The following is an 18,499-nucleotide window of genomic DNA, read 5'->3' on the forward strand; positions in this document are numbered from 1 at the left end:
GTATAGAAGAGTAGATTAGTTACTTGACTGAGAGTAGCGTTAGGTAGTAAATTAAGAAAAGGGAGGCTAAGACATGAGAAAGAAAATCTCAAAAATGAGAAAAACTGAGATTAGATACCAAATCTGCCATTTTCTTTTTCAAAAACCTTAGCAGGAGTTAGTGCTGATCACGGAAAAAGGCTTAGGCAGAGTGATTACTCCGGCGAGTCTAGATGGCAGGTAGCAGTGGGTGTTGGTGCAGCGTTAGGGTGGGGAGAGGGGCACCGGGCTGTGTCTATTTATCCATCTCCTCTTGTAGCCTGCGCTCTCAATGATGGTAGGCCCGGTACCGTGTACATGATTGTAACCCTAAGAGCTCTGGTGCCAGGTACACACAGTAGATGTTCAATAAATATTTGTTACATGGATTCAGAATGTATGCAGGTCTTGTAGAAGGGTGCTGGCACACGGGAGGAACGTGATGCCGGGAGCCATGGCTATGAGGTTGTGGGACTCTGGGATAATCCCACAAGGCCAACCCCAGAACTGATGTAAGTTGTTGGCCGACAGATCCAAAATGTCAGCCTGCATCTCTGATACAGACAGACTTTCTGGAAGCTGAACCCACAGGGAAATGAACAATGGGACACGTGTGGCCGTGGCTTTGAATGCTTTGGCCTATTTTAAAGCCCAGGGTGTATGGATCTTGGTGCTTTTAAAAAGCTATCTTATTCCAGTGGGCAAGGCAACTTGGCAATGAAAAATGTAGACACGTCAGGTTAAGCAAGAGAGCTATGTGTTGCCATCAGTGTCCCTGCCGGGATCATCTTTTGCTCCTTATCACCTTTGATCTTCAAGGCAGTTCTGGGAGGTCCATTTATTGTCTTGACTTCACAAGAGAAATGATGTGACCGTCATAGGATCACACACAATACATTTGGAAAAGGAAGTCAGGTCAGGCCCATCTGGTTCCAAGTGTATTACGCAGCTGCAGAGAAGTAGCAGTGTCCGTGCCCCTGCCTTTCCACTGCTCTCAGGGTGCTCAGTAGATGTTGTTAAGATAATCTGACGTTTATGCATAGAAGACAGATGAGCTGTGAGCACCTGAGAGGTGACAGGGCCTGTGCAGGCTCGTCCATATTTGCTTTCAGTGAGCCTGAGTCACAGACTTTCTTTCCGCTGACACCATGAGACATCAGAAAGGCTCGTTCTTACCCTTCCTACTAATTGCATGTTTGTAGCAACACGTTTGAGAGGCCAAGAGTTTCTTCTGTGGGCACACGCTCGCTCTGGGCAGCGTCTTGCCCTGCAGGGCACAAAACTGTCAGGGTCCCATTTAATGTCACTGAAACTCCACCCGGCTACAGGGAACCACTTTCATTCAATTAACTCTCTGCTCTCATGGGAAAAACCCTCTACCTTTCAGCTCTCATCTTCCACTCCCCCAGAGTATTAGATAATTCCTACCCACACCTAACACAGTTACACTGACGACCATTAGGGAGTGTGTGACTGACAGACAACCCAATTCAAGCCTCATCTTGTGGGAAGAATTCCAGACAGAGGAGCCGTGGAGAGGGGGAGAAATGTGGAGTGGAAGCACCAAGGATGTCATCCTGGCCCTGCGCTGTCTCGCTGCGCTCTACCTGAATCTCACCTGCCCAACCATCCATCCTCTGTCTTGGACACGGGGCTCTGGCACCCAGAGAGCAACAAATTCCCATCTGGCTGAGTCCACCTTCTTTGTAGAGGATGTGAGAGGCTTCCTGAGGCACAGACAGGCAGGGCGAGTCCCTTCCCTGCGTTCAGATTAGCTTAACACCCCTCGCAGTTGTAAGCCAATTACATGATCACCTATGACCTGGGGCGGTAATAATACCCTGAACAGATGAACTAATTAGTAATTACAATAATGAGAGGGCAGGCAAAATAATACCCATGTTTACTTAGGCTCTGTCACTGGAGGAATAGGGGGAGAGCCATTGATGTCACCTCACGAATCCTCCCTACACTCTCATGAAGGAGAAAAGGGCAGAGGTTAATTACAAAAAAGCCTGTGTGGAGGAAGGTTAATCATGGAAGATTGACTGTAGAAGGGGAAGCTCTGAGAAATGTGATGATTTGGGTATGAGAGATGGCGGGCATTCCCGGGAAGGGAAATCCCATCCTGCCCTTGCTCTCCTGGGCATTTGCTCAGCCCCGATGTTGCTCTGGGCTCCCACATTAATGTGCTTTTCTTTCTACTCACGACGTCTGTACTTTTGTGGTTACTCTAGCCCCTGGTTTCCCAAAGTGTGTCCTGAGGTGTGCTCATCAGTATTATTTTAAAAAGGGTTACATTTTCGTAACATTGGGTCAATCGCAATCAAACAGATTTCTTTAACTTTAGAACTTTGATTCGTCAATTACATAGTGAATGTCCCAGGGTATATAGTAGGTTGAACCATTTGAAATAATCATTTTTGGAGGTCACCATCAATTGAATGTTGGCAATTTCATGCGGCCCAATCTAATACGGTTCAGCGCTTTCAACCAACCGTGCGTGACTACAGAATGTGCTGGAGAAAACTGCTGCGGTGTCAGCGTCCTCAGAACTCACCTTGGGAAGCACTGTCTTAGGTACTTAAATACTGACTCTTGGGTACTTGACTCCTGCCTGTCCTTGGACCCCACGGTGCTCAGATGTGACTGGATAATGGACTGAGCAGACAGCGGGGGGCAGGTCGCTGAAGGACTCCTGCTGGGCGGGAAGGCTGAGATTCCAGGAAGCGAGGCCCAATATGGCGTTTCCCAACCCAGGAAAAGTCTAGAACCATACGTTACTGTGCAGCCTCTCAACTGTTGCTGCATTGAGGTACACGGATTCTTTTAGCTATCAAATTGCTTTAAAATGTTTAGTTTCAGTTCACCTAAATTCAATGGACGAAGCAGAATAGGAAAGGATACACACTCCATTCATAACTATGTAAAAATTATTTGCAGTTGCGTTTGAAAGGACAAACACAAAAAAGAAAATAGTCATGTACAATGGTAGAACCATGGATGACTTTTTGTTTCCTCTTCTCAAAGTTTCTTTAAACATTATATTGCTTCACGGTTTTATATATATATGTATATATAATGTATTATATATTATATATACACACCAATAACACCATATATATGTATATATGTGTATATATATATATATATATATAAAACGCTGTATATACATATATATATAATCAGCTGCTCCTTAAGCTTTGCGGCCTCACCAGAATATCCTCTGGGAAAATCCTAATGTCCCCTCTCCCCATTCCTTCCAGATAGGAGAGTATGTCAAGGAGAAGGTGACCTTCCAGCCAGGAATTTGGTAAATTATGTTCCTCTGGCCACCTCACTGAGCTGGGTGGAGTCAGATACCTGAGAGATGGGTAAAGGGTTACCCCTTGACTGGTCCCTCTGCCGCCCGTCCAGACAAGGGCCTGCCCACCCACATAGTTCCCCAAATCTACAGGCATCCCCAGCACCCATGGCTACTTTCTAAAGTCTGCATTTAAGTTGGTTATGTGACGTTTCCAACAGGCTCCTGTCACAACGCTATTTATAAGTGATGACTCGTTTCTCAGCAAGGCCTCAAAAAGCTGTTCAATCCTAATGTTTCAGGAATACTATACGTGTATAATGGGAAAGGAAAATAGAAAATATTACTGTCATAAGCTCACAATTCTGGCTAGAGTATATAGACTTTTGTGGGCTAACTTGGGAATCCAGCTCTCATTTATAGAGCTGTGTCCATGGGAAGACGCCTTCCTAGCTTGCTAAGCCCCTTAGCAGCCTGTGGTAGAGGGTGAGGTTGTCTGTGCCAGGAATTCCTCCGTCTGGGCCTTCAGGCACAGCCTGGGCTGCAGGAGAGACTCCCTGGGCAGCAGCTTTGTGGACCAGACAACAACTGAGAAATACTGCTCTGCCCCGTGCTTCGTGGGGACTCCCTCTACGGGAGGGATGTTCTGGACCCCTGCTTCCTCTTCCCGTCTCACTCCCAGCTCTGGGCCAGCAGTGACACAGCAGGGGCTGGGAACATGACTGGCTTTGGCTGAATGGCCATGACCCTCTATTAAGGTCTTTAGTCAAAGAGTCCCTGACCCAAGGCCACCAGGAGGACACTATGACATCCCCATCGATGCTAGCTGCTTCTTTCTTAGCTGCAAAGAGAATCCCCAAGGCTTGGTTTCTCTTCACAAAAGGGAAGACAGAAGGAAGGGACAGGAGGCGGTTTTGGCTGGAGAGATTCCTGGTCTGACTGCCCGCCCAGGGCTTCCACCAACCTGCCCAGAAACCTTACTCCAGGCTTAGGGCTCCTCTGGGGCGTAGAAGAGACTCCCTCCCAGGGAGCATGTGCTAGTACATGACTGACAGGACTGGAACCCAACCCCAAAGCTGTGCCAACCACTTTACAGGGTAATTGTCCCTATACTATGATATTCTGTTCCTGGACCCGGCAGCTTTTGGGCAAAGGGTAGAGCCAATCGTCAGATACAGGAAACACGTGAAAGGATGCGTCTGCATGGCAGAGGCAAATCCCCTGGAAGCAGAGCCTGGTGGTTTGGAGTCATGTGGGCAGCAGCGCAGGGAGGCGGCTAACACCGGCCCAGGGACCAGGCGTAGAGAAGCAGAGACCAGCTCCTGGAGACCCGGCCAGGGTCACAGAGGGAGGGGGCGGGGGCCTCAGGCGAGTGTTGTGTCGTAGAGACCAAGAGAGAACGTGTTTCAAGAAGGAGGGGCATCTGTGCGAATGCCGTTGTGAAGAAAACAACAGAGATGTCAGAGTCAGATGCAACATTGACAGGAGCAACGTCTGGGTAGAGTGCGGACAGGATCCAACCAGAGTGAGCTGAGCAGAGAATCATAATGGAAGAGTATGCGGTTTGCAGAAAGTGTCTGCTAAGTGCTTGGTGTGTACTAACCCACGGCAGTCTTACACTCTTTATGGCGTAAATAAGATCATCCTCATTTAACGTATGCGGAACCCAGGCACAGAGAGGATAAATAACCTCCCAAGGCCACCGGGCTGGAAAGTGGCAGAGCTGGGATAGTAAGTACCCTGGCAGCCTGGCTCATGTCCGTGCTGGGAACCCTCCTCCCTCCCTTCCATCACGCCCAGTAAGGTCAGTAACTGCAGGCAGCTCTTTCTACAAGTTTGCTGAGAAGGGAAAACAGAGCTGGGACGTTCCCAGAGAGGCTGTGAGGCCGAGACGGGTTTTCTTCTAAGATGGAAAACACTGATGATGGACGGGCTGCATGCTGCCGGGATAACAGAGGAGCAGAGGGAGATGGATGATTCTGGCTGCAGAGGTGACATGGAGTGGATCCAGGGTGCAGAGGGGTGGCCCTTTGATAGCAGCTGGGCTCGTCCTCTGGTACCAGGAAGGGGGAAGAGAAAAAGGGCACAGAGGAGGGGAGCAGGTAGTTTGGGAAGTGAAAACATGAAGGAGCGGCTGTCTGCTGGCTCCTATTTTCTCAGTGAAGGATAAAGCAAGATAATCATCTGAGACTCAGGCAGGAGTTGGGGGGGGTGGTGCTTGTGATAGGACTGAGGAGAAAAGAGGTGTGAAATGGCCATTTTGGGGGGCGGGGCACGGGGTGGGGGAGCAGAAGAGAAAACCTGAGCAGCCTATAGGAAGCTAAAGGAGACAATTCAGTACCTCTCAATTTTATGGATGTTCTCTCAGTTTCTGAAATCTTTCATGGTTTTTAGTCTATGAAATTTTTCATTCTCAATCTGCAGAAAAGGAAAGGGGGCAGTGCCTGCCCTTTCTCCCATTACTGCTGTGCGGGGAGCAGTAGAAGACATTTGGAAGTGATGTGCTAGTAAATCTGAACCATTCCAGGCGGCTGGTTTGGGGCTGTGGAAAGCTAATAGCACCTGCAGGAACTTCATGGTTTTCCCCTTTGTTTTCATCAAGGCCCATCTGTTCCCTCCTTAGAACAGTTCTTAAGGAGAAATGGGAAGTGATAAATGATCCTGGGTGACGTTTATCTCTGTCTGGATTAAATCTTTGTGCTTTCCCATAGGAGTCAGGAGCCCAGAGAGAACGCTAGGCAGTCGCCCCCTGCCCCATGCCCCGGCCCCCCAGTTTCTGATGCAGGAGGTGGAAGGTGGGCCTGGGACTCTGCATTTCTCCCAGGCTCAGGTGACCCTGCTGCTGGCCAGTGGCCCTGCTTTGAGTTTGGAGTCAACGTCACCACCTCCATCAGCAGGGACTGTCCCATGTCTCACACAAGGAATAGAAAAGAAGGTATCGTACGTCCACCGAAATCCCACAATCCGGACCCAGCGGTCCCTTAAACCCAGCTGCTCCTGTCCCATTATTCTCTCCCTCCCTCCAAGTCACCTTGTCTGTCTGTGAGGACCATGGGAGGGAATCTCTGAGAAGAGTCACTAACACACAAAGTGCTAATGTGCAAGGTGTGCTCTGAACGCCCCCCCTCGTGCCTGTACAAACTCACAGTCTTCACAACAACTCTACGAGGGAGGTGCTATGCTCGCCCCAATTCACTGAGGAGGAAATGCAGACAGGAGGTTAAGCAACCTACTTGCGGTCCCTCACCTAGGAAGTGGGGAGCTGCAATATGTGCACAGATCAGACTGATTCCTGCATCCACGTTAGTTCCACTTCCTCCTATGTCAAAGGGACATGTGGCTGAAGCTTTGGTCTCTCAGATTTGGGGATCCTCGATGTGGGGTGCATCGTGGCCGGCTGGCGTCCCACGCAGGTTTTAGCTAAGGTCACTGGGCGATATAGGATCATTGAAAGAGCTCTGTTCTGTCCTTTCTTTTTTAACTGCATGACCCTTGGGCAAGTTGCACAGTTTATTCTTATTATCACAGAGATGAGATGAAGGGCTGTACTGACTTTCTGAATTTTCAGGCTCTGAGAGTATATTATTCTCACTGAGTTTCAGTCACGTCCTACTCCTGCCTTCACTCCTGTGGAACAGCGACCTGAAACAACAGATGGGGGTGGATAACTCGGGGGCTCCAGCCTGCTCTGGGACAGCCCCCCCTTCCTCTTCCTCAGACCTCTTCTGCCCTGGCCGTCACTGGTCCCTGAGGAAGTGAGGACGTGAGGAGATGGATCCTGCTTTCAGTGGCTGGGGATGGAGCAGAGCTGATGAGAAAGATAATTTCCTAGTAAAAGTCAGTATAAGGGTCTAGGTAGGAACTTGTTGGTTGCTGCTTTGCCTTTGGCTGGCTGGGAGGCTTTGAGCAAGTCCTCTTGCCTCAACATTTGTATCTGTGAAATGGGGATAATTAGTAAGAGTGTGGGGCCATTGAGCTCATTTCCCATTCCCATTGGTCACAGCTCCCCAGCTCCCACTGCCCCAGGGGGCTGAGGCTCTTGATGTCAGGAAGATGGAGACACTGACCCTTGTTCACAGGATCCCAGACTCACCTCACCAGCCTCAATGCTCCTCACTGCAGGGCCACACTGGCCTTCTAAACCCTAGTCATGTTCGGGTCTACAGAAGGATTGTCCGAGATGCATGCACAACAAAAGGAAGGGTGGACTTGATTTTGTTTTCAAACCAAGAATCTGGAGGACTCTCTGAGTATTCCCCAGGGAGTTGTTAGAGCTAACTGCCTTTAAGAGACCCCTGTGGCCATTCATCCAAAGTATATCCTCACTAGGGCACCTGTTTCAGGAGCCAGTGGAGTCTTGGAGCTGAAGTTAACAAATTCTTACAGACAGCCAACCACATATCAGGCATCGCACAGCGAGCTGTCAGTAGAGACTCTAGCAATAGCTCTTAGAATGTGCCAAGCATGTAATCATCACATGTGACTCACGTGACTCTGGGAGCTAGGTTCTATTGTCAGCCCCATTTTAGATGGGGAAAGTAAGGCTCCTAGAGGTTAGGCGTTCAAGGTGACGTGACGATTTGAACCCAGGCAGTCTGATTCCAGAGCCCAGAGACGCAGCCATGGTGCTATGTGTCCCTCCAACAATGAACATGACAGAAGCCAGACCCTCCCAACCCCACTAACAGGCACCAGGAATAGATGCTCGTCAACGTGGCTGACTGGAAACATAAAAGGAGCAATTAATTGCAACTAGAAAGATCCAGGGAGACTTCAAAGTGGAAGCGGCAAGAAACGAGTAGCATTGCCAGAGGTGAAGATGGGGAAAGTGCAGCATGCTTAGAAGATAATGTCCTCCTGATGGAGGCAGGAACACGGGGGCCACCTGATGAAGATGTGAAATTTATCTCATTTCCAGCTTCCTGTCCTGTTCATGGGAATGGGTTCTGAAGGCCCTGGAAGCCTCAGATTTCATAGGTTCAGAGAGTCTGAAAGTTGGGCCCATCTTCTTGTATCTCAGTGGGGTTTCAAGTGTCAGCATGGCCTATGCTGGGATCCTCCCCATGCCAGGCCTGTGGAGATTTTCGCACCAGGCACACTTTCATTCTGTTGCCAAGCATCATTTTCCCTGGCCACCACGGTCTGGCACGTCGGACCCAGGCACCAGCTTGAAAACTTGGGGCAACGGGAAACCAACATCCCTGAGCCTCGCTTGTTCTAGGATCCCTCATTCCTCACTTCCTCCACCTTCCCCGGCTCAGCAGATTCCTGCTCCTTCTCCGCCAGTGGCTTTCTTCATCAATCCCATTGTCACTGGTCATTTCCCCAAATCTTAAATGCTCCAAAGAGATCTCTACAGCTAGAAGAGCCAGAATGGGACAGATAAAGACTCCAGAGGAAAGGAAGGGAGGAAGGAAGGAAGGAAGGAAGGAAGGAAGGAAGGAAGGAAGGAAGGAAGGAAGGAAGGAAGGAAAAAAGGCAGGGAGGGATGGAAGGAAGGAAGGAAGGCAGGAAGGCAGGAAGGAAGGGTAATATTTTGAAATCCATGCCAACTGGGCCTCCCTTCTGCTTTAACCACGCCTCTGCTTTCTGGAAGGAGAGCTACCACATGTTACAGCTGATTCTCGCTGCTGACAGCTCACTCGGTGCAGCCATGAGCCCTCCTTTAGCCTAAACTCAGAGGATTCTCACCCCATCTTGGCCTCGTTTGGGTACAGGGGCTCCTTGGCATCATGTCCGCCTCACTTTCTGGGCAAAGCCACATGCGTTACGCTTAAATGCTGCAAAGGTCATAGTGTTGTGTGGCTTGCACAACAATCTCCCCATCAGCCCCGGGATTGTCCGGGCTGGATGACACCCCTCCAGCCCTGCGTGCGCCAGGAAACGCTGCTCTGGTGACATCTCTGAGACTTCCGTAACCCGGTCTCTTCCTACCTCTCCTGCCATTTACTCCCAGCTCTGTGTTCGTCTCCACTTCCTCTGCCCACCATTGAATGTCGGTGTTCTTCAGTTTCCCGTCCCTGGCCCCTTGCTCCTCGCCTTAGACGCATCCCAGGGCCTGCACTGGATGACTGACGTGGCCAGGCGTGGCCTCTCCCAGGTTCAGCCTCAGGCCTCCCACTACCTGCCGAGCGTCTCCACCTGGACGTCCCAGGGGAACCTCCAATTCCACACGTGCCCACGCGAACTAACCCTTCCCTCCCTTCCCTCCTCCCCAACTCACGCAGTCCAGTCCAGAAACATGGGGGTCCCCCTTTGCCTCTCCACTCATTCTCTGCACCGCCCTACCTGCCCCTCCATCCATTTGTCACATGTCACCAATTTCAAGTCCTGAATGTTTCTGGAATGGATTGTGTCCCTCTGGATCCCAGCTACCACCCTCTGCTCCACGTCCTTATTGTTCCCTGTGCTTCTGACTGCAGCTGTTTTCCTGCTCTTCTCCTTGCGTCCTGGCTCACGGCCCTCGCGTCTGTCCTCCACACTGTCTCTGGAGCAATCGCCTCAGATGAGACCTCTTGCTGGAGAGCCTTCCATGGTGCCTCCTCACGCTCAAGTCTGCAAATAAGGCCCAGCGTGAGCTGGCTCGGCTTCTCCAGTCTCATCTCATGCTCCCTGCCTGAGACTCCATGCTCTGTGGTGATGCAGCATAGCTTGTAGCTTTCAGACACCCCATCATTATTCTTCATGAGTTTTGTTCTGTAGTCTTCTCCTTTCCTTTCCTCTCCCCTCCCCTCCCCTCCCCTCCCCTCCCCTCCCCTCCCCTCCCCTCCCCTCCCCTCCCTTCTCCTCTCCTCTCCCCACCCCTGCTCTTCTCTCCCCTCCTCTCCCCTCCCCTCACCTCCTCACCCCTCTCCTCCCCTCCTCTCCTCTCCCCTCTTCCTCTTCCTCTTCCCAGTTCCAGTCCTGTCCTATCCTATCCCCTCTGCCTAGAGGGTCCTTCCCACCCTCCTTTACCTGGATCTTGCTAACTCATCCTTCACGACATAGCCGAGCCATCCCCTGGCTCAGGACACCTTCCCCAAAGCCTGCTCAGCCTGCCCTGATTGTCTTACGATGTACGAACAGCATTATGGACGTATCTGTCTGGGAGTCTCTCCCCGTTAGTGTCTTCGTCACGTTTGCCCAGTTGCCAGTGCAGTGTGCAGCACACAGTAGGTGTTCAGTTAATGTTGTTGACCCGAATGTAACGCTTCAGCGCAGGGACCATGGCTTGTCCACACTTGGACTTCTAACAGGCACTCGCCAGCTGTCCCGTGGGTGACCGCTGTCCCCACTGCCAGCCATGATGGGAACGGGAGGAGAGTGCTGACCACAATCTCCTAAATGTACCAGGGGTCACACCGGCATTCCACCCTGGGAGGCACGCACTTGAGCGCGAGACTTGACGGTATGAAGCTCGTAGGTGATTATTTAAGAGAGCAATCTACTGGGTCTGCAGAGGACGGCAGGCCCTCTCATGAGCGCTCCCACCCCACAACGATCGTGATCACCTCCATGAAATGTATTGTTATCAATTAAGGAAATTACGGCAAAGAAAGAGGGTTTGTGGGGGCCCAGAGCGGACACCAGGTTCCCCCAGGTGGGCTCCCCATGCTTCCCCAGGCCGAGCTCTCCAGACCCTGCTTCCCACCCAGCCGGCCCTTTGACCCTCTTCCTGGCGGCCCCTTTGCACAAAGGACCTGCTGCCCTTGTGGCCTGTCATTGCTTTTACATCGTAGAGCGTGACTAGCTAAGCTGGCAACAAGGGAGCCTCTGTTGACTCCGATGGGTCTCTAGAGGGTGGGGGACCCACGATTTGAACGCCCACCTCCTGCTAACCCTCCTGCACAACCCGTCAGGCTGGTTGTGGTGTGTTCTTAGAAAGCCCACATACCCTTGCTCAGAACAACAGAGCTGCTTGTGGCCTGAGGAGTGTCTTACACCTGTGGAACCAGGAGTGGAGGTGTGGGGGGCAGAGGATGGGGCTGGGATGGCAGGGAGGGGCAGCATGGCGCCGGTGGGGGAGAGGGGTGGGGTGTCAGACCTCGGGAGAGTGGACTTCAGTGCTGCTCTGCCTCTTCCACTCTGTGTGGCCTTGACCACATGACTTAGCTTCTCTGAGGTGGTAATGAACCCTCACAGGCTGCGGTGAGCATTAAAGGAGGCTACTGTATGGCCTTAGCCCAGGGCGTGGAGATGGAAGGTGCTGGCAAAACAGGGGTTCCTCTGATGTAGGTGCCTTTTGGGGCATTCTCACAGGGCAGGAAAGTCCAAATGGAAGCCACCCCACCACCAGCACCACCTGATGTTTTTCTAGAGCAGAGTGTCCTCCTTGTGGGGCACAGGAAGGGGGGTGCTACCCAGCAGCCCTGCCGACCATGCAGAGTCCCCACCCCTGTGTGGGACTGGCTGCGCCAGGTGCCCACAAGGGAGAGCGCTGACGGTTTTTTAAAGGAAGAGAGTTCTCGGCTGCCCCTGGGAAGTAGCTTTCTCTCAGTCTCTTCACAAACTTTTCCCTGTTAATCTGGCACTTCCTCTCCTTTCTCCCTTTTCCCCGTTTCACTGGAAAAGACACAAAAACCCCTGGAACGGACAAACACCATTCTTCCCAAACACTGTCAGGAATTGTGAGGAGATTGAATCACCAACATTTCAGGAAAACCTTTCCTTCACTTCCCATTTCTTTCCTTCTAGAAAGGAAGTCCTGAGGGGAAAGGAGGCAACTAGAGGCAGCTAAGTGAGCGGAGCAATATGTACAGGAGGGGAGTTCATTCTTCTTCATCTCAGGGAAGTGAGGCTGGTCCCATAAGCCCTCCCCCTCCTCCCCTTCCTCTCTCCTCCCCCCCCCCCCCCCAGCGTTTGGCTCTCCATCCTCCCAGTTCTGCCATCGCTTGCACAATAGCGTTTTACACGGTCCACTTGCCCCCTTTCTCCTGTTGCTTCTTTCTATGTCCCTCCCCAGCCCCCAGGGTGGGCTGACGCTGGCCAGACACACAGGTCTGTTTCCTCAGCAGCATCATCGGGGGCTCCCCTCCAAGGAGCCCCCAGGAAGACTGGGGACCCCATCCTGGAGCTGGGGTTGGAGGGGGGCGTTGGTGTAAATTATACTCAGCAGGACTGACACATCCCACCCACAGCGCAGAGACGAAGCATGCTCACCTCCCTCATCCTGGGGGCTACAGAGAGGGTCCCCCGCCTTCCACCCATCAGCAGTCATTGGATCCCTCGCTTCCCACACCAGACAGCCCCATGCCACCCTGTTCGGTGCCCCCACAAGAGCCTTGATGTCTCTGTGGAGCTCCCAACCTGGCACACACGGTCCTCGGTCCAGAGCTGCCCCAGCAGGTGTCAGCCCCTTATGGCAGAAAGCCAGCCTCACCCTGAGCGGGTGCCCCACATGGCTGGGGTGTGATGTTGAGTTCAGTTAGCCTCTTGTCTGACCGAGCTCCCGCCAGCCCAACGCTGGATCAGATAAGGGTACAGGTGGGGACCTATGGGACAGCCCAGAGGTCCTCAGCATCCCCAAAGACTCAGCCCTGCTCCCTTCACCTGTAAGGATAGGAAAGTGCACACTACCTCCAGAAGATGACCTGCCCCAGGGACGCCATGGCGAGGGGAAGTGTCCCTTCCCGCAGCGCTGGGTGCTGGGCTGAGTGGAGCTGCCGCTGCCCTCCAGGTGCCGTGACTCACAGCCAGCGTGGCTGTGCTGGTCTTAAATAGTGTTCCGGGGCTGGGAGTGGTGCATGCAGCTGTGGACGGCTCAGGTATGAGGAAACAGCCCTGCCGTGCAGAGGTCCCAGCCAGCCAGGGGGGCCAGGCGTGCACAGCTGCCTTTCCAAGCCTTGACCTGGGGAGAAGGTGGGACAGAAATGCTTCCCATGCCCCCCCGCTTCAGGGCTGGCCTTCTGTACACGCCTGCCTGTTCCTCCTGAGACTGCAAGGGAGCGCTGGCGGTGAAGATTTAATCTCCAAAGCAGAGGGGCCTGGGACAGCTCAAAGTGTCAGCAGGCTGGGAGGCTGGGAGTCCCCATGCCTCCTGGCTGCTGACGCTCAGACAGAGGCTGGTTCCCACGGGTGGGGTTTCTCGTGGGGGACATTCATGCTGAGAGACCTCAGGAAGATTGGGAGACAAAATGACAGGAGTGCTGAGTTTGTCACTCAGCGCTGAGCTCGCCGCAGGCACTGAGCCTGCCCAGCTGGCAGGGCACATCTCTCCTGGCTTCAGCTCAGGGCAGGGGCAGCGGGTCTGCCCTGCCCACCTCACGAGGATTTTGAGACTCCAACAGGGCACGGAATGTGCATTGCATAGAAGCTCTTGCTTCGATGTAATGTGATGTGGGTTCGAAAAGCTAGTCTCTGACATTTCATCCAACACTCAGATTTTCAATGAGACAGGACGTTCTTCAGGCATAAAACAATGTTTCCGCCGTTCCCTCCATACCCGGGGAGCATCTGGATAGTACATGTGCCCTGACTGGCTGCTGGTTCACAGGCTGCGGCCGGACTGACTGTTTGTTTCGGAGTGAAGGTCCCCAGGACTTAAGTAGGATGGTGGCTGGAGTTAGCGTGGGGTACAGCTGGGAAAGGGAGAGGCTAGAGGGGAGGCAAAGGTCTTCAGAGTCAGCCAGAGCCGGGTCCCAATCCTGGGCTCCTAGTTCGTCATGTGACTCTGACGAAAGCACCTTTCTTCACAGCATCTCTTCCTGAGTTGAAGGGGGGAGTAGATGAGAGGGGCCCCTGTGCCTCCCCTTTCCCCAGAGTAAGTAAAGGCGTGACTCCTAGACCCTACAAAGCTCCCGTGCTAACTGGACCCTTCCCCGGCTGGTGTGGCCGGGAAATGAGAGCATTGATTCCGATAATTCTTGTACCTTTAACAAAATTCCAATACATTTTCACCTCACCCTATAGGCGCAGGGTTTCTGCCCACTTTTCAAGGAGCCTTAGAAAGAGCAGCCCCACCCCAGACACCCCAGAGCAGAGTCCCTGAGACCCTCCTCCAGTCCTCCATGGTCGCTACAGGGTGGGCTAAGGAGAGCCCTGGAGGAAAAAGCGAGGCAACCACTAGATGCCGCTGAGTGAGAGAGAAGGTGACCGAAGGGCAGCTTCTGTCAGGGGATGGCTGGAAGAGCCCACTGCCGCAAGGCCAGCTCCATCAGGCAGGGACAGAGAGCGAGCGAAAGTCTTCTGCTGCCTCTGGAGAAGCGAAGGGACGTGGCTCTGGTTCTGGCCCCAAAACCTGAAGAGCAGTGCTCATAAAATAATGGGAAAATCATTGCAAAGCAACAGACCAATACCGCAAAATGGTAGAATAACATAAATATGCGTGCGCGCGCGTGTGTGTGTGTGGGGAGAGAGAGAGAGAGAGAGAGAGAGAGAGAGAGAGAGAGAGAGAGAGAGACATTGATCCTCCAGGAGCTGAGAGCCTCTCTTGACACTTCCTTCTCTGAAAAATGCTGACTGCCTCCCTCTCTGTCCTGGCGTTGTCTGAGATGCGGCCCTCTGCCTTCCCACAGCACTGACGTCCCCTGGCAATCTCGTCCATGCCTCTGCTTCAACTGCCCCTATGTCTGAAGACCTCGAGAACTGTTTCCACAGCCCACGCCTCCTGACTGAGCCCCACCCCACACACCCAGCTGCTTGGTGGACATTTCCACTCGCTGTCCTACAGGGACCGCGAACCTGTACATGTCCACACTGGAACGCACCATCTTCCATCTCTACACATGCCAGACTGCCCACGTCAGAAACCTGAGTGTCACCGTCTCCCCTCTCCCCTCTCTCCCCCTCGCCCCCTACATCCCTGCGCTCCCCAAGTCTCCTGATTCTTTTCCCTTCTATCAGTTTGATCTGTTTCCCATAACAAAGTACCACAGACTGGGTGTCTTAAACAACAGAAATTCATTTTCTCGCTGTTCTGGAGGCTGGAAGTCCAAGACCACGGCATCAGCAGGGTCGCTTTCTCCTGAGGCCTCTCTCCTTGGCTTCTACGTGGTGTCTTTTCCCTGTGTCATCACATGGCCTCCTTCTGTATGTCTCTGTGTCCAAATCGTATAAGCACAGCAGTCATATAGGATTAAAGCCACCCTAGTGACCATTAACCCAATCACCTCCTTAAAGACCCCGTCTCCAAATATAGTCACATTCTGAGGTCCTGGGGGTTAGGACTTCAACATAAGCCGTTTTCCAGGGAAGAACACAATTGAGCCCATAGCACTCCGTTATGCCTCCTAAATTCATCCCTTTCTCTCCATCCCCAATAAATTTAATCCCCCATCACTTCCCCTTTGAAGTGAATTATTAAACAGTCTCCTATTTCATTGCCCGGCTCTCAGTCTGCCGCACACACATGTACATTTGTGTTAGTCTACCATTTTGCGGTATGTGCCAATCTACGCACTTCTGCTGGAAGGATCTTTCTAAAATGCAAATCTGACCAGACCACGTCCCAGGTTTCAGTAAGGAGTGGTTCTCCAGCTCCTCTGGCCTCTGCCACCTCCCCAGAGTTGGTGCTCCTGTCCCCCCTCGTCACTGTGTACCAGGCGTGCGGGCAGAGCTGCTTTGGGTTCCTCTAACATGTCAGCCTCTCCCCAGCCGCTCTGCCTTTGTGTATGTTGTTCTGTCTACCTGGAATCCACCGCTTGCCTTTTTCTTGTTTTATATAAACTATGGGAAACTTCCTGCCACTGCATCGACCTGACAGGTGCCATGCTCTGCGCTCCCGTGTGACCCTCTTGCCTACTTCTCTGTTCCTAAATTGTGACTGCAGACTCATCCGACTCCTTCGCTAGACACTCCTCAAAAATAGAAAAGGCATCTTACTCCTTTTTATATTTCACACCAGCACGAGGCATGCACAGAATAAGGAATCATTCATTACATGGTGGTTGAATAAATGCGCTTTTTTTCTTTCACAGCACATAATGATAGGACTATTTCCTGTTTATGCATCTATCTCACCCCTAGTCCGTGAGCTCCTCGAGGATAAAAACTATGCCTCATTCATCTTTGTGTCAGCACGTCCTAGCACCATGTCAGATACATAAAAATGACTTGGTAATATTTGATGGATGGGTGAGCAGGGATCAACTTGGAGTGTAATCCATCAAACACTTTAGAGGAGACATCTTTTAGATGGATTGAAGCTATTAAAAGCAGGAGAGAGCAGGTTGCATTTGAGATAGAGGAACAATTTAGGGGTAGAACAAAAGGTAAAGCAGATGTGTGGAAAAAACACAAAATTTGTCGTCTCCTTGTTGGTCTGGGGTGGGGACTGTGAAGAGGGAGAGAAAGAGAGAGCGAGAGCCTAAGACTAACAATGTATCTGGAACCAAAGTTTTTCTCGTGAATTCTTTTAAAAATTATTTAAACAGCCCACTCACCTGGAGCTCTGTTTTCTCATTGAGTGTCTGTGCATTTCCCTGTGCGCCAGCCTAATGTTTCCGTTATGGCCTATTCTGGCTGATAGGAGAGCATCCATGTATGTGTGGCGCTTTGCACTTTTCACAAAAGGCTAGGAGCTCATGTGGTCCTTACCGTCACCCTATGGGGAGAGTTTTACAAACGGGAAACTGAGTCTCCGAGATTACGGGGTTTATTCAAGGTTCATAATTTGAGTTTCCCCAGGCCTGCTTGCCTGTGTGTATAGCTGGCATCCTAGTAATGAAAGTAACAAAGATTTCACTAGCTCTCATACCGACCTCCTAAGGTAGAACTTCCAGCTGTCAGCAAGTTTTTCCTTTGAGGGTTTCCGGACACGTGACAAAGGTTCTCAGAAAAGCAAACTGTGGAAGATTCTTATCCTGAAAGGCCCCCAGGGAATCGTGACTTTGTGCAGCTAAGCCTTTTGTGTAGTCGCTCCCACACTGACTCTGGGCTTGAGATATTAGCAAGTAGGGCGAAGGCACAGGCCTGAAAGGTGCCTGTGCACCTGGGCTTGCCCTCTGGCTGTGGAGGACTCTTCCGCCATCTTGTGATCAGGCCTGTGGAACAGAGATGAGTCACCCCTGTTAGATCCCCTCTGTCAACTAGGCTCTAAGTGACATACCAGCTGGTTCACAGCAGCCCGCGAGTGACCTCGGGCGAACAGAAGAATCAGCCAGCTGAGCCCTGCCTACATTACTGACCCACAGAATTATGACCAAATAAAATGGCTATTGTAAGCCACTACTTTTGGGGTGTTTGTTACATAAACAATAGATACACTGTCCTGTTTCTCTCAGATGGCCTCTGAAGTAACTTCGGATGGCATCTCACCATTACTACTAATGCTGGGGGTCTGCTAAGGTAACCCTAATATCTGTAGCAAAAGTTCTATCTGGCTTCCAAATTGGAAAGTTGTTGCACGGAGCACCCAGGATGCTAAGATTTACACAAATACACACACACAGACACGCGCGCACACACACGCACGTGTACACACATGCACACACACTCATGTTTAAAATTTTAAAAATAGTTTAAAATAAAAATGTTTGTTGTTGAATCCGCCTGCAGGAAGGCACTAAAGAGGGGCCCTCACCTGCCAAAAGCAACTACTGCGCCCACACCTCTGGACTTTTCATGAATATTTCAGGCTTCCTCTTATACACAAGTGCACTCTGAGACCTGCGCTGAGAAATGCCTTGTCATCAGCAGGGCTTTGGAATCTTAGGATGCTCTGCTAGCGGTGAAGAGAGCTCGTACGACTCAGCAGAGCCGGGAAGAGCAGACCTTGCGGTCTTAATATAGCGAACTTCAGAAAGGCTAATGGTCTGGGCTGCTGACATCTGGTAAAATATTAAGGAGCTGTCATTTTGGCTGCGACTGTGGCTTTCTTTGGCTGCTTGCTAGAGCTCTGTTATTAGGGAAGGGCGGATCGCTTCATCACTGGCTGGGCTGGGGACCAATATCCAGGCAGGTGCCACTCTGGCTGCCCATTGTCTCTTCCTCGTCCTTCAGCACAACCCTCAGGCGTGGACTTCTGGGCAGCAGTGCCCTTCAGTTCACCAGCTTGTGTGACCCTTCTGTCATCACTCCGTCATAGTGTGCGGGAACCTACCAGCTGAACCTACCTGCATGCATTTTCTGGTCAGCTGACTACAAATTCAGGTCAGCTCCCCACCCCACATGCGTGGAAGGCCTTGCTCATGGATCATGGGTCTCTGTCCTGCGGGTCTGGCATGGCTCCAAAACCCTTTCAAAAGGCAGCTCCTAGTACAC

General features: G+C 51.8%; 1 protein-coding gene across 1 annotated transcript in view; it reads right to left on the reverse strand.

Moving 5' to 3' along the window:
- Positions 1-13,022, reverse strand: part of VTCN1 (V-set domain containing T cell activation inhibitor 1) — a 49,477-nt gene extending 36,455 nt beyond the window's left edge. Inside the window, exon 1 of the mRNA XM_019730569.3 lies at positions 12,878-13,022. Within this exon, the coding sequence (XP_019586128.3) occupies positions 12,878-12,909 (32 nt within the window). The 5' untranslated portion in view covers positions 12,910-13,022. The remainder of the gene's footprint in view (positions 1-12,877) is intronic.
- Between the last annotated feature and the right edge of the window lie 5,477 nt (positions 13,023-18,499).

Source organism: Rhinolophus sinicus, chromosome 7 (assembly GCF_057876585.1).
Source record: "Rhinolophus sinicus isolate RSI-liver-muscle chromosome 7, RSI-T2T, whole genome shotgun sequence".
Lineage (NCBI taxonomy): Eukaryota > Metazoa > Chordata > Mammalia > Chiroptera > Rhinolophidae > Rhinolophus > Rhinolophus sinicus.